General features: G+C 46.8%; 1 protein-coding gene across 1 annotated transcript in view; it reads left to right on the top strand.

Annotated features, from left to right (window-relative positions):
• Positions 1 to 15,199, top strand: part of LTF (lactotransferrin) — a 33,424-nt gene that overhangs the window by 17,980 nt on the left and 245 nt on the right. The window contains exons 10-17 of the mRNA XM_010862385.1: positions 100 to 190; positions 2,435 to 2,482; positions 3,110 to 3,265; positions 5,175 to 5,316; positions 10,077 to 10,144; positions 12,044 to 12,228; positions 13,359 to 13,548; positions 15,113 to 15,192. Coding sequence (XP_010860687.1) covers positions 100 to 190; positions 2,435 to 2,482; positions 3,110 to 3,265; positions 5,175 to 5,316; positions 10,077 to 10,144; positions 12,044 to 12,228; positions 13,359 to 13,548; positions 15,113 to 15,147 — 915 coding nt within the window. The 3' untranslated portion in view covers positions 15,148 to 15,192. The remainder of the gene's footprint in view (positions 1 to 99; positions 191 to 2,434; positions 2,483 to 3,109; positions 3,266 to 5,174; positions 5,317 to 10,076; positions 10,145 to 12,043; positions 12,229 to 13,358; positions 13,549 to 15,112; positions 15,193 to 15,199) is intronic.

The following is a 15,199-nucleotide window of genomic DNA, read 5'->3' on the forward strand; positions in this document are numbered from 1 at the left end:
TTCACTGGGCACCTGACGTCCGTTCTCTTAGAGCTGTAAAGACAGGCAGGGTGGGAAATAGCCTCACCGTGGTGCTGAAGATATGCTTTGTCTTGGCAGAAAGGGGAAGCAGATGCCCTGAACTTGGATGGAGGATATATCTACACTGCGGGCAAGTGTGGCCTGGTGCCTGTCCTGGCAGAGAACCGGAGTAAGTGGAGAAGAGTACCCCCTGGCTTATTCCCTCTGGGCTTCGAGGGTGGGGTGGAGAGCAGTAACCCCACTCGGTGGGTCATGCGGAGACATTAAAATGGACAGATAGGTTCAAACAGGAGAATCAGGAGAAAGAATAGATGAAAGTGGCTGTGTGTCTCACCACATGGCCTAGTGTGGTGAGAACTGACAGATGCTCCTCTGTCAGACTGATTTCCTCTTTTTGATTTTTGAAAAGATTTTAGTAAGTTATAATATACACACTGAAAAGTGCACCTAAGTGTACAACTCAAGAACATTTCACACACTGGTGCATCTCCAAGCTCTAGTGCCCACAGCGAGATACAGCAGGTTCCACAAGTCCTCTTGCGTCCACCAGCCCTCTTACCCCAGCAAGGGTAACGACTCCTGACGTCAAATGGCACAAATCGGCTCTGCCCGTCTTTGAGCTTGATGTAAAAGGAGTTGCACAGCAGGTACCTTTTAAAAAGTCTTTTGCTCAGCATTATATCTCGTTTTGCAGTATTCTGTTGTGACTCCGCTGCAGTTACTTATTTATTCTACTGTGGGGAAGCATTTGGGTAATTTCCAATGGTTGGCTGCCGTGGATAGAGTTGCTGTGAACATCTGGATCCTTGTCTTTTGGTGAACACATACATGCATTTCTGCTGCATGGAACTGCTGGGATGGTCTGTTTGGATTTGATTCTGGACTGCTGAGATTTAAAACTTTGTGATTTCTCAGGTGGAGAAAGACAGATACCTTCTGATTTCACTCCTCTGTGGGATAGTTAAAAACTAAGTGAATAAACCAAATCAAGCAAAAACAAATACACAGATTCCGGGAACAGAGTGGTGGATAAGAAAACAGGGAAAGAGATGTGGGGGAGAGGGAAATGGGTAATGGGGGTAGGTGATGGATGGAAACTAAAGTTTTGGTGGTGAGCAACTGCAGGTAAGGGGCTTCCCCAGTGGCGCAGTGATAAAGAATACACCTGCCAATGCGAGAGAGTCGAGACATGGGCTCGATCCCTGGGTTAGGAAGATCCCCTGAAGGAGGAAATGACAACCCACTCCAGTATTCTTGCCTGGGAAATTTCATGGACAGAGGAGCCTGGGGGGCTATAGTCCATGGGTCACAAAGAGCACACACACACACACACAAAATAGGTATAGTACTCATAAAACTTACATAATGTTATAAACTAGTTACAAAATGTTTTTCCAATAAAGCAACACCTACATTCAAATTATCCATCACATGAAATGGGGGTGATGAGAGCTTTTCCCAAGGAGAAGCCGATTCCAGAGTCCGAAGGCGTGGATGGAGAGTGCTGCAAGGATGTGAACAATTCCACTTTATCCTTCGCCTCTCCACAGGGAACCAGAGGAGGCCAGGTGCCCCCCACCTCCAACCGGTGGGGATTAGGTAGGAGTCCTTTGGTTGCAAATAACACCAAGCAGTTGCCAAGTGGCTTAAACAAAAAAAGATAGTCGATTGAACTGTCCAGACGTTCGTTTCAGCAGTTCCACCCCTGGGTACATCCCCAGACACGTGTGAAGATGTCAATGACCACAATGGAAGCAGTGAACTCAGGAGCCACAACTCAGCTCAGTGAGTTCCATACGACAGTAAGGCGCTTCGAACTTAAAGTCACAGTATTGGGGCAAATGTCGTATGATGTCTCTTCCATGTGGCGTCTAAAATATGGCATAAATGAACCTATCTACAAACAGAAAGAGACTCACAGACATGCTGAGCACACTGGTAGCCAAGGCGGGTGGGAGCAGGGAGAGGCACGGACTGGGAGTTCGGGCTTGGTAGATGCAAACTGTTACTTTTAGAACGGATAAGCGGCAAGGCCCTGCTGTACAGTACAGGAAACTGTGTCTGGTTTCCTGGATAAACCATAATGGAAGCAAATATAAAAAGACAAATGTGTATATGTGTTTAATTGAGTCACTTTGCCATACGGCAAAGATCGACACGACACTGTCAATCAACTACACGTCAGTTTAAAAAAAGAACTTAAAAACACAGCGTTGGGTTGAACTGAAAACAAAAACCAGAAAAGGAAGAAACACAGTGAAGTCTATTCTACAATGCCATTTATTTATGTTGAAAACAAACGTATACAAAGCCATGCCAATATGCGTTTTTCAATATGTGGGTACCTTTGGAAAATAAATGAACACACTAAACGATGTGTTTAATGACATTTTGCTTCTCTTTATTCTTTCAGAATCCTCCAAACACAGTAGCCTAGATTGTGTGCTGAGACCAACGGAAGGTGAGTTCAGGGTCAAGGGTACATTCTTGTCCCTGGAGGAGGAGAGGTTGGGAACTTTAAAAAAAAAAATAACCTCACAGAGATGCAGCCATAGAAGCTGTGAGTTCTTTTGCAGATGCCAGTCATTCAGAGATGAGAGTGCTGGGATTCACGTTCACATGGACCCTCACACATGGCAGAGAAATCTTAGAGTTCCTCACTGTGTCCTGAGCACGGGGAGGAGGGGTGGCCCATCCCCATCTCGTACGGATGAGGAAACAGAGCCCTAGATCTCACTCATAGCCATGGATAATACTGTGCAGATCCTGGCCGGAGCCAGGGTCCCTTGTGCTAAATCCCATGCCCTGTTCACCAGCCAGCCCACCACCCTCCACAGCTGGTGCCTCCTCGGCTTCGGTAGAGAGTGACACTTGCCGGCAGCAGAGTCTACCAGGCTTGAGCTACCAGGAGGGGAGCTGCACCCCACTTAAGCTTAAGCTGTGTTGGTCTATTTGACACTGACCAGTCATCTGGGGGGATCGTTGCCTAGCGATGCTTCTTAACCTTTGTGGGCCTGGGTTGCACTCTGTGCAATAGAGTCCATGGACCAGGCCCTGGGAGGTTGACTTGCTCTTCCGTTTGTCCAAGGGTACCTTGCCGTGGCAGTTGTCAAGAAAGCAAATGAGGGGCTCACATGGAATTCTCTGAAAGACAAGAAGTCGTGCCACACCGCCGTGGACAGGACTGCAGGCTGGAACATCCCCATGGGCCTGATCGTCAACCAGACAGGCTCCTGCGCATTTGGTAGGAGTCCTGAGGCAGTCGTGGGGGTAGGCTGGGGTCCCCTGAGAAAGTCAGGGCAGGGAGGGGCGGGGATTTGCAGGCTGGCTGCGGCCCACAGGCCTCGTTTGGTGTAAGTGGTCCCCTGTGGCTGCCTCCTTCAGTTTCTTCATACAACCTGCCCCATGCCCCGTGCACCCCACACGGAGGCACAAAGCTGCAGTGTCCGTCTGCCTCTCTGCACGCTAAGAATGGATGCAGGTACTGAGAAGTCCAGAAGTCTTTTTTTTTTTTTTCCCACCTCCTGGAGCTCCAGATCTAAATTCCTCCCAGGCGCTGGCTCCCTACTTTGGGAAAAGCCACCTGCCTTCCTCATAAAAGGTGTCTTCTGCTACTACACAGAACTGACTTACAGAGGAAACCCAGTAAGACCTCCAGACTTCTGCCTCAGCCTTCCCGCTCCTGCCCTCCCCACTGCACACCGTGCTCATGCCTCACACAGGAGCCACACCCTACCTGCCCCGGGCCTGGTGATGGGGAGGTGTGTGCTCTGTTCTCGTTGTGGCCACGTCCTGGGCAGGCCTCTTCTCCAGTGGGGCCCTGCTGCATTTTGAACGGGTCTTTGCGATCCCGCCTTGGCAGGCTTTCATGTGGCTCTGCTCCTCCCCAGGAGTGCACTCTGGTGTGGCTCTTTCTGACCCCACAGCTGCCTCCAAGCTGTGGGGAGGCTGCTAGGACCACAGAGGGACACTCCCAGCATCTCCTGAGCTTGGAACATGGTGTGGCTTTTCCAGTGGCAGGGAATGCGCAAGTCAGATAAGGGGCTCTGTTTGCTCACTGGGGCAGGGCTTCCTTGTTGCTTTTATTTCCTCTCTCTTTAACCTGTTTTAATCCATGTTAACTCCTTGTTGTTGTTCAGTCGCTAAGTGGTGTCCAACTCTGAGACCCCATTAACTGTAGCCCGCCAGGCTCCTCTGTCCATGGGATTTCTCTAGGCAAGAATATTGGAGTGGGTTGCCATTTCCTTCTTGAGGGAATCTTCCTGACCCAGGGATCGGGCCTGAGTCTCCTGCATTGGCAGGTGGATTGTTTACCACCAGAGAAGCCCCCACTAACTTCTTAATGTGGGCTAAATCGCATGATGAGTTGGTCCAGATTCAGTTCAGCTGCAAGGGCAGAGAACCCCCAGTAGAAGTGAATAGAGGCTTATTTCTCTCTCACGTGAGTGAAGCCCAAAGGTGGCTTGTCCAGAGCTGACAGGACAGCAACATGGTATCAGGGACCTGGCTTTCAAATATCTGGCTGTTTTGACACGTATGTGACTTCCATGCTCAAGGTCACTCACGGCTCATGTCACATCTGGCGGTCCAGCCCGCACTTCTGCTTTCCACATACAGAATGAAGGAAGGGAAGGAGAAGGGGCAGAACATGTGTGCCAACTGTCTTTTGAAGATGTTAGGACACTGGCCCCCAATACTCCCGCTCATATTTCAGGAGTGAGTGCCTGGCCACATGGCTTACTAGCTGCAGTTTGATAAGACTTATCTCTGTTTTACTGGGTACCAGGTGCCCTGGTAAAAAGCAGGGTTCCTATTACTGAGGAAAGGGGGAGAGCACAACCTGAACATTTTGCAGCTTCTGATACAATGGCCATGGAGTTCATCAGGCTGAGTCCCCTGCTCTAGGCTGCGAGGATGGAACCCTTTGTACAGTCATAGACCCTCTTCTCCAGCCCCAGTCAGGTTGCCTATAGTCTCAAGTTTTGCTGAATCCTGTTGGTGCACAGGTTGGTGGTAACTTGTTACTATGTGTTATAATGACTGTGTTCTGTCTGCCTTGGTCAGACCAAGCCACATCTGTCACCTGTTAGGCAGAGACCACTTAATCTTAACACAGGTAGGAAGAGCTGGCTCCCCATGTTTCTTCTCTGCAGATGAATTCTTTAGTCAGAGCTGTGCCCCTGGGGCTGACCCGAAATCCAGACTCTGTGCCTTGTGTGCTGGCGATGACCAGGGCCTGGACAAGTGTGTGCCCAACTCTAAGGAGAAGTACTATGGCTATAACGGGGCTTTCAGGTGAGTGCTGTGGCCAGGCTTCATCAGGACAGGGCCCTGGCCCTCAGCCTCCAGGATCTTGGCACATCACATTTCATTTTTTTTTTCCTCTTTGTAAAATATATTTCCTTTATTTTGAATTGGAGGATGACTGCTTAACAATGTTGTGTTGGCTTCTGCCATAGAAAATCAGCCGTAAGTACCAGAAGTATACGCACATGGCCTCCCTCGCTGCCCCCTGCCCCCTGGAACACCCCTGTATATCGCTGAGCACCAAGTTGAGCTCCCTGCCTGGTACAGCGACTCTCTGTTTCACACGTGGTGATGTTTACATTTCAGAGCTTCTCTCTCAGTTCGTCCCACCCTCTCCTTCGCCCTGCTGTGCCCGCAAGTCTTTGGCACTGCATTGCTAAGGGGCCCGATGTGGTCTGTCGGGGGCAGCCTGGGGATCAGCTGATGGGCGGGCTGGGGAGGGCTCCTCCCACAACACCCACCATCAGGCTGACCTCGGGGCTGTCTGACCTCAGCTCTGCTGGACCCCTTCCTGTGTCCTGGAACCAAGGCTGATCTCAGTGGACCTCAGTGGCATGTTCAGAATCAGAGAGGGAGAGGTTGAGGTATAAGTCCTTTCGGGAACTCAGTTTTATGGGGAAGATTCTCTTTCCCGTAGGCGCCACCTTCTCCCGCAGCCTAGGTAGTTATGTCTCACGTTTTTCTGCTCTCTTTGATTTTGGCCTTAGAAATGGCAGAGAGAGTGTTGCAGAGTTATTCTCCAAGGCAATGGCACCCCACTGCAGTACTCCTGCCTGGAAAATCCCATGGATGGAGGAGCCTGGTGGGCTGCAGTCCATGGGGTCGCTAAGAGTCGGGCATGACTGAGTGACTTCACTTTCACTTTTCACTTTCATGCATTGGAGAAGGAAATGGCAACCCACTCCAATGTTCTTGCCTGGAGAATCCCAGGGACGGGGGAGCCTGTTGGGCTGCTGTCTATGGGGTCGCACAGAGTCAGACACGACTGAAGCGACTTAGCAGCAGTGAAAAATAAACCAAAAGTGTTCTCAGAAATCACAAATTATAAACACTTAGTGAATTACAGTATCTTTTCACAGCCCTCGTTTTTTCAATCCCATTCATGCAGCTGTTACTTCTGAGTGATACCGTTAGGGGTTTGAAGGGCAGAGTTCTCCCCTATCCGTTATTTTTTCTCTTTTCGCCAAGAATATATTTCACCACTAGGTGGCGTCATGTACCTGAGAAACACTGCTCAAACTGGTCTTGGAATTTTTTTTAACGTAAACTCAGTAGCCCTCACTCCAGTGATGGGATGATATAAAAGTAGCTTTTGCTATACTCTGAGTGACTTATTAAATATTTCATGAATGTACAAAAAATTTTAAGGGGCTAGGTTTTTGCACATGGAAGAGTTGTGATGTGATTCCACTCAGAAATACTGAACAGACAACTTGTCTGATAAAAAACCATGAGGTTTTCCTTTTCAAACCTATGTAAGGCACTATTTCACTGAAAACACATACACTTTAGAATTCCTATTTATACTAGAAGGAAATGCTTTGTCTTTTGCTCAACTCGAAAGTTGGAACTGGAAGTTCTGTTCATCTCTCTGTTTCTAACATCCTCATATATTGCTGGTTCTCAATTTTTAAATGCCAGCCATTTTCTGCTGACTTTTTATTATGAAAGAAGAAAACCTAGCCTCTGTTACTGCTCCTGTGCCTCTTCCACTCGTAACCACAGGCTTCACCTCCTTTTAGTATCCAACAAGAGTATGAAGTATTTGCTGCTGCTAAGTCACTTCAGTTGTGTCCGACTCTGTGCGACCCCATAGACAGCGGCCCACCAGGCTCCCCCGTCCCTGGGATTCTCCAGGCAAGAACATGGAGTGGGTTGCCATTTCCTTCTCCAATGCATGAAAGTGAAAAGTGAAAGTGAAGTCGCTCAGTCGTGTCCGACTCTTAGCGACCCCATGGACTGCAGCCCACCAGGCTCCTCAATCCATGGGATTTTCCAGGCAAGAGTACTGGAGTGGGGTGCCATTGCCTTCTCCATATTTAGGGTTTACTTTATTATGAATATGCAAATATTAGTCTCATATTAAATATGTGATATAATACGATTATATTTCCCTTACTGTACAAAGTTTTAGTTTACTCTGGAGTTGATAAGTGTCTTATTAAACTTTGCTTAACTTTCTATACTGCTTTTAAAGAATCACTTATTCATCCCCAAACCTTGCACTTGTAGCACAAATCTCCTAGCATCCTGTGCATAAACAGACTGGGTGCTGCCCCAGGTTCATCATTTACCTGCGAATGTAGCATCTGAAGTTTCCACCCTCCTTCCCAGTCTAGATTGGCCCTTTCTAGGCCCCCCGAACATCTGTGGTCCTGAGATTCCTCTGAATCATCATTCTGGGATTTTCCATTGTCTTACTTCTTGTTAAAGGACTTGTTTTTTGGATCCTGCAGCTTTCGCTTTCTTGATTTTGTTGTGACAGAACATATCTTCTTGAGAAAGAGTGAGTAGGAGTTGCTGGTTTTTGAGTATTTACATTTTTAAAAACATCTTTAGCCCACTCTTGAAGGGATTTATAGTTTGAATAAGTAAATGTAGCCTAGAAAAAATGTTCCTAGGAATTCTGGCAGGATTTCCACATCTGGGAAATGGCAGCATTAACTGGTTTAATCAACAGTCCCACGAAAAACAAGGAAAAGTGTTGGATTCAGCACAAACACACACACAGACATGTTCCTAAGAGCATTGAATAACTGACAAAGTAACAAGGGATTATTAGACTAAAATCTAAGGCAAATAGGGACTCGGGGAACTAAGTGGAGCCACTTTGTCCTGAGACAAACTTACACTCAGAGGTTGCATACACCTTTAGGGTAGGAGTGGACGAGAGGTAGCTTCCCCTCCACTCCCATAGGGCTTCAAGTTGCCTAGATGCTGAGGAAAATACACACCATCCCTGAAAAAGTGAAACCATGGGCCAGCTCTTACATGAATTTGTAGCTCCAACTTATGTCTCTTAGGATGGTTCAGAAATTCTCAACTCATAATTCCAAAAAAAGTGACCCTAGACTAGCGAGATCACTCCTCCAGGAACCTGTCTGGAAGACAGAATCTTCAGGTTAGGCCTCAAAGACTGCTCAGAAATACGCTTTGAATAATAATGAGCCAGACACAGTACAAGCAGTAACTATAGCAATGCTAAACCAACACACAGGGAAGAAGTTGCCAGAAGTGGAAAACAGAAGAAGCAGCAGGTTAGTGTTCTTAAAAGGAATAAATAGAACTTCTAGAAAGGAAAAAAAGTACAGCGATTGAAGTTAGCTGTGCAGCTGACCAATTTAGCAGATTAAACGTAGCTAAAAAGAGAAGTAGTGATGTGGAAAGTATATGAAAAAATTATGCAGAATGTAACATAGAAAGAAAATAAGCAAATTCAGAAATTTAAGAGCATCAATCTATTGTCTTCTAAATCTAAAGTTTCCGATGAGAAAGCTGATAGCGGTTTTTGATTCCTGCTGCTGCTGCTGCTGCTAAGTCGATTCAGTCATGTCCAACTCTGTACGACCCCATAGACGGCAGCCCACCAGGCTCCCCCGGCCCTGGGATTCTCCACGAAAGAACACTGGAGTGGGTTGCCATTTCCTTCTCCAATGCATGAAAGTGGAAAGTGAAATGTGAAAGTGAAGATGCTCAGTCGTGTTCGACTCCTAGTGACCCCATGGACTGCAGCTCACGAGGCTCTTCTGTCCATGGGATTTTCCAGGCAAGAGTACTGGAGTGGGTTGCCATTGCTTCCCTAATTCTTTGTATATGACATTTTTTTCTTCTTGAAAAGAAAATTGTTTTTAAGTTTTTAGCAGTTTATTTTTGGCTTCCTAATTCTGAGAGAGAAGTTTTAGAAAGCTCATGAGATGTTTTAGTAAACAGATCTACACAAAGAATATTTTTTTGAAGAGTAAATAAATCAGACATATTGGATGCATATTTATCTCTAAATTTCAGAGATTAAACAATGAATGAAAAATACTCTCTAGGAAAAATGAGTTCGGGGTTTCACCCAATGTAAAATGCTTTGAAAGTTATTTTCTTGAAAAGTTTTTGATTTTAAAAAATAAAAGAAATAAGCAATAGTTGTAAAAATTATTTTTCAATCTCCCTCCAGTGTTCTGAAACTTCAAGAGGTTGTATATGTGGGTCTTCTTTTAATCCATTGGTTGCACATGTGTATTTACACTGCATGTATATAGGCTCTATTTAGTCCTCCTGTTCTCAGCTACTTTCATGGTACCTGGTACTTGTAAATGTTGAGTTTTTCTGGAGTTCTGCTGTGCACATCAGCTTTCTCCTTGGGTGTCCCCCACCCAAGTTGGACACTTGGGCGTCCAATTTATGTCACAGTTTTCTTTACTCTGTTGGGTCAATTACTGCTCACCTATTTGATCTCTGACTTCCAAATGACATTATTATCTTCCCTCTTTCCCTCTTGCCTTCCTCTCACTCATGGATTTGTGGCTTAAAAAAAAGAAAATCTCATTCGTGCCATGTTATTGGCATTTTACAAGGAGGGAAGGTACTCAGAAGTCTTTGAGCTACTATTTTAAACTCGAAAGTTCCTGGACATATTTGTCTTTCTTTTTTCTATTTGCTTCCATGTTTCAGTTTTTGGAATGTGTATTATAAATAGCTATGAAAATTCTAATAGTTTTTCCTCTCTGGCAATGTTTTGATTCTCTGGAACAATTTAGGTGCCTGGCTGAGGACGTTGGGGACGTTGCCTTTGTGAAAAATGACACAGTCTGGGAGAACACGAATGGTAGGTAAAGGTGTTTTCCTTTCCCCTTCAGAGCACGATCCTTGCCGTCACAACAGAGCCTACTGTTGTGGCAGTCCCAGCGCGGGTTGGAAAAGAATTTCCTGACACAAAGTATTTCAGCAAGGAGTGACTTTATAAGAACAAGGAGCAGAGATAACGAGGGTCTGCAGGCACAGCGGGCCGACCTCCTGACCAGGGATAGTTGACCAAATGCTGTTGGAACAGCAACTAGGCTCAAGGGAGAACTGACTCTTTCCTGGGTTAGTAGCCAACTTTTATAACCTCGAGACGAAAATTGCTGCTGGAAGGGTGGCATTAGGTGATTGGTTAGGGCGCTAGAGAGTGAGTACCGGGGTAGGCATTTTTTCCTGTTAATAATACGGGGTCAGGAAACTGGTCAGTAAGGATCAGGTGGGCTTTTGGCAATGGTTGCAATGGGGCTCAGTCAGTTCCAGAGGTGACCTTGATTCTGAGCCACAGAAGCACGCTATTTGCCTGTCTCAGCCAATTGGAAGTTGAAAGTGAATGATACTTAAAAAAAAAAAATTGAACATATGCAAGTAAAAGTTTCCCCTTTTTAAAAAGGAAGTAGAAGGCTTCATTCAGCCCCTGTGAACTGTCAGTGGGGAGACTCCTTGGGGAGTGAATGAGGGCAAAATCACAGGCGGATGATCAAGGGAAGATCCACCAGCCAGTAGAGAACTAGCCACTCTCTCTTCTGACCTCTGGTGAAAATAATAATGATAACTTCAAGACTCAGCAGTTTGCTACCTTCTAAACTGCACCTCTGTGCTCACCTCCCATCAGCCTCCCCACCCAGAGGGAACTACCACTTCCTCCCCTGGAGAAGGACCTGCCTCAACTTTCCACCTCCCTCCTTCAGTGACAGCCACAGTCCTAGCCGCTGCTTCCTCAAGTCCCTGGGGAGAGCGACTGAGGCCAGACATGTAAATTTTGGGATGATCTGAGTATCGAATAGACAAAGCCAAGAGGTTGGAGGAAGTATTTTCTTGAGGGGAGAGGACAAAAGGAGAGAAGCAGCTGTGTGACCGGGAAGCCGTATTTGCATACACACAGGCGGGCATGCACACAACTGCATTTCGAATTCAGGAACCTTGAATCTAAGTGATCTCCAGGGCTCAGATGAGTATAGTTTTATGTTTCTCTGGGATTTTGCAACTGTATTTTATTGAAATTGATTTAAATATATTTGATAAACCCATAAGAGAAGTTCCTATCCTTCTTCTAGTTACATTAAGAGCGTTGGAGTATGAAAGGAAACAATTTCTTCTTGAACACAAACCAGCACTTCTATTTCTGGAACTTGCTGGAAAATATGGATTTTCCATATTTTTATAATACACATTCCAATGTAACAGCTTTGTGGAGATACAATTTACATACTGTAAAATCCACCCATTCGGACTGTCTGATTCAGTGATCTCCAGCACATTCGCAGAGTGGTGCAGTTGCCAACAAAATCCAATTGGAGAGTGTTCACAAAACCCTTAAAAAAGCTCTGCCCCGTTAGCAGTCCCTTCCCCACACCCCCAGAGCTGGCAACCACCAGTTCACTTTCTATCTTGCCTATTGTGGGCATTTCACAGAAATGGAATCCTATGATAAGTGGTCTTCTGTGATTGGCTTGTCTTATTTTGCATCATGTTTTCATCCGCGTGGTAGCATGTGTTAGAACTTGGCTTCTTCTTGTTGCTGAGTAAGACTCCATCGTGAGCACTGGTATTTGATACGTTTGAAGTCTGTATAACTTGAGGAGCTTTATTTGTTCTCCTTCACGTGTGTGCATTTCAAGAGGCCGGTGGGTGGTCACAGCCCCAGAAAGGAGGCTTTGACTCAGCCGGGCAGCCGTGGCTGATGCAGCCTTCTCTCTGTCTCCAGGAGAGAGCACTGCAGACTGGGCTAAGAACTTGAATCGTGAGGACTTCAGGTTGCTCTGCCTCGATGGCACCAGGAAGCCTGTGACGGAGGCTCAGAGCTGCCACCTGGCGGTGGCCCCGAATCACGCTGTGGTGTCTCGGAGCGATAGGGCAGCACACGTGGAACAGGTGCTGCTCCACCAGCAGGTAAGGATCACAGGGCCTCCTGCCTGTGCTTACCTGCAGGGGCTCCCCTCAGGTGAGCAACCACAGAGCTCAGCGGATCTGCTTATCTCCAGCCATTCTTCCTCGTGCCCCTGCTTGAAGCTGGAGATGACAGTATTTGTCCACACTGTGGGGCTGCCCCGAGTCTCAGGCCCCTGGACGTGTGCTCACTGCCCAGCCAGGAGAGGCTGTCTCTCCTTGAGCCTCCTGTTGTTCTTCTGGCAAATGAGGGAGGCGACTGAGCCTTCCTTTCATAGCCAGGTAGAGAGTTGAGTTTCTTCTGCTGATGTCTCCAGAGCCTGGGCTGGCTGGGCAATGTTCTCTGACAAGGCCCCTGCATTTGTAATCTCTAAAAACAGCTGACCCAGAACCTCTATAGATTTAAGGCTATCTATGTGAAGACATTTGAAAGAAATCCTATAATTTCCTTAAAGTCTGGAATTTTTCTATTAGCTTGTCTAGTTCTGTGTTAAAACAGCATGTTTTTTTTCAGATGTGCTCTAAAGACAGTGACCCTAGGATGTAAAAATAGGCCCCATTACCTGCATGTCTGGAGCTCCCACTATGCATAGTCACAGGTGCTGATAAGAGGTCTGCCACCATGAAGGTGCTTGGTCCTTGCAGCTCACCTCTGGAGGAGCCCTGGGCACAAAAGAGGAACCATGGTCAGGGGAGGCTGGGTGACCCGCCCAAGGCAATGACCTGGTCTGTGGCAGAGAGGATTTCCCATGCAGACTGCCCCTCTGGGAGAGCTGGCCTATTAGAATGTTAGAGGTGATTAACCTTGAGGACGGATCTCAAACTCCTCATCTGGTACCTAGTCATTCATAAGAAGTTCTGAGGGCGGAGGCCACAGATTTAAGAAGCAAGGCAAGATGGTGGGAGGTGAGATCAGAAGTGGTGAGGCGCCTGGGCACTGGCCTGGGGCCTGGAGCAGGGGGACACAGCGCAGGGGAAGGCTCAGCCAGGGCAGTAGATCGATTCTAGAACTCAGCTCCTTTTGCCCCACGGTCTTCCTGCAGCTGATCCTGCACAGCAGAGATTGCCTCCCAAGTCCATAATCTCTCCTCTTTTCCTCAGCTGGTCTCTTACTGTCTGCCCTTCTGACATAGGCTCTGTTTGGGAAAAATGGAAAAAACTGCCCGGACAAGTTTTGTTTGTTCAAATCTGAAACCAAAAACCTTCTGTTCAATGACAACACTGAGTGTCTGGCCAAACTTGGAGGCAGACCAACGTATGAAGAATATTTGGGGACAGAGTATGTCACGGCCATTGCCAACCTGAAAAAATGCTCAACCTCCCGTAAGTGGAATATAAATAACATCACTGAGAAAGCGTCTTGCATGAAGGTCAAAGTTGGAGGGTCAAACATTTTAGGGGTGATGTGGGTTTAAAAACGTTAAGGCAATACAATGTCTCTGCACCTCAGAGATGGAGATGGTGAAGGACAGGGAGGCCTGGCATGCTGCAGTCCATGGGGTTGCAAAGAGTTGGACATGACTGAGCGACTGAACAACAAATACCTCAGGAAATTATGCTGTCATTGATAAAGTGAAAGAATTAGAGAATAAAATAAAGCAGTAGATAATATGCTAAATTTTTATAATGCTGATCGCAATTATAAATATATTTATGCATGTAAATATACCTATGTACATAAATATATGTATGTATGTATATACATGGGATTCCCAGGTGGTGCTAGTGGTAAAGAACCTGCCTGCCAATGCATATAAACGTATGTACACATGTATATACATGTATATTGAGAAACGGCAAATTCTGATTTCTAGGCAAGTTACCATAAACAGTAACCATAGAGAATATAAATTCTCAAAAACCATTTTAGCCAGGAGAATGTATTGACAACAATTTTAAAACGTCTAGAAGACATAGCAGAGTGTTGTAAGGCTCCGGCAATAATTCCCAAATCTTAGTGAGTTCTACCTCCTCCGTGCACTGGAGTCATCCAGGTTCCCGTTCCTGGTCCCTCCCCAGGGGAGTTGGAGGCATTGGTGGGGCTTGTGTGGTGGTCCAGGGGGAGGGGAAGGCTGGGAATCTCTACATCAGTGGTTTTCAACCGAGGGTGATTTTGCCCCTGAGGCATTTGGCAATGCCAGGAAGTATTTTTAATTCTGATAACTTGGGGTGGGGGTGCTGCTGGCATCTGTGGATAGAAGCAGGGATGCTTCTAAACAAAGCACAGAACAGCCTTCACAATGAATTCCCCAGCCCCAAATGTCAGTAGCGCCAAGGCTGGGAAACCCTGCTGTATCCACAGATATCTCGGGGAATTGTGATGCAGGTGGATCTAGGGCTACACTTAGAAACCCCACTGCAGGGCTACTCTCAGAGCAGCCCGCTCAGGACTGCACAGACTATGCGCCTCTGGAGGGCAGGGCTCCTCTGTCTGTGCTGAATCCCCAGCACGTAACATAGACTTGTACGAAGCAGGTGCTCAGGAGGGATTCATGGATGAATGAGTGAGTGAGTAGGTAGACACTATTGCAGGCAGATTTGCACGAAGATGATCAGTTGCTCGCAAAAGAAATTTGAGGACCATGTGAACTTGAGAGTGTGACAGCTGGTTCACCTGGAGACAAGTGGGTGGGGGTCGTGTTACTCAGGCCAGAGCAGGAAATCTCGAAGCTCAATGAAGACCTGAGCTTCTGTGTGCTCCCTTGGGCCCTGCGGCTCTTAGCAGGAGGAGTCACTGGGAAGTATGGGGATGGCAAGCTTTGACCTACAGTGGGGAAGAAGGGCAGAGGGAAGTCTGTTTTAGTGTCTTCTTTGATTGATGTATTGATTCCAATAAAAAAAAAAAAGGAATCCTTTTCTGAATCTCTGGCTTCCTTGTGTCCCACAGCGCTTCTGGAAGCCTGCGCCTTCCTGACGAGGTAAAGCCTGCAAAGAAGCTAGCCTGCCTCCCTGGGCCTCAGCTCCTCCCTGCTCT

The sequence above is a fragment of the Bison bison genome, unplaced genomic scaffold (assembly GCF_000754665.1).
Source record: "Bison bison bison isolate TAMUID 2011002044 unplaced genomic scaffold, Bison_UMD1.0 scf7180017864482, whole genome shotgun sequence".
Classification (NCBI taxonomy): Eukaryota; Metazoa; Chordata; class Mammalia; order Artiodactyla; family Bovidae; genus Bison; species Bison bison.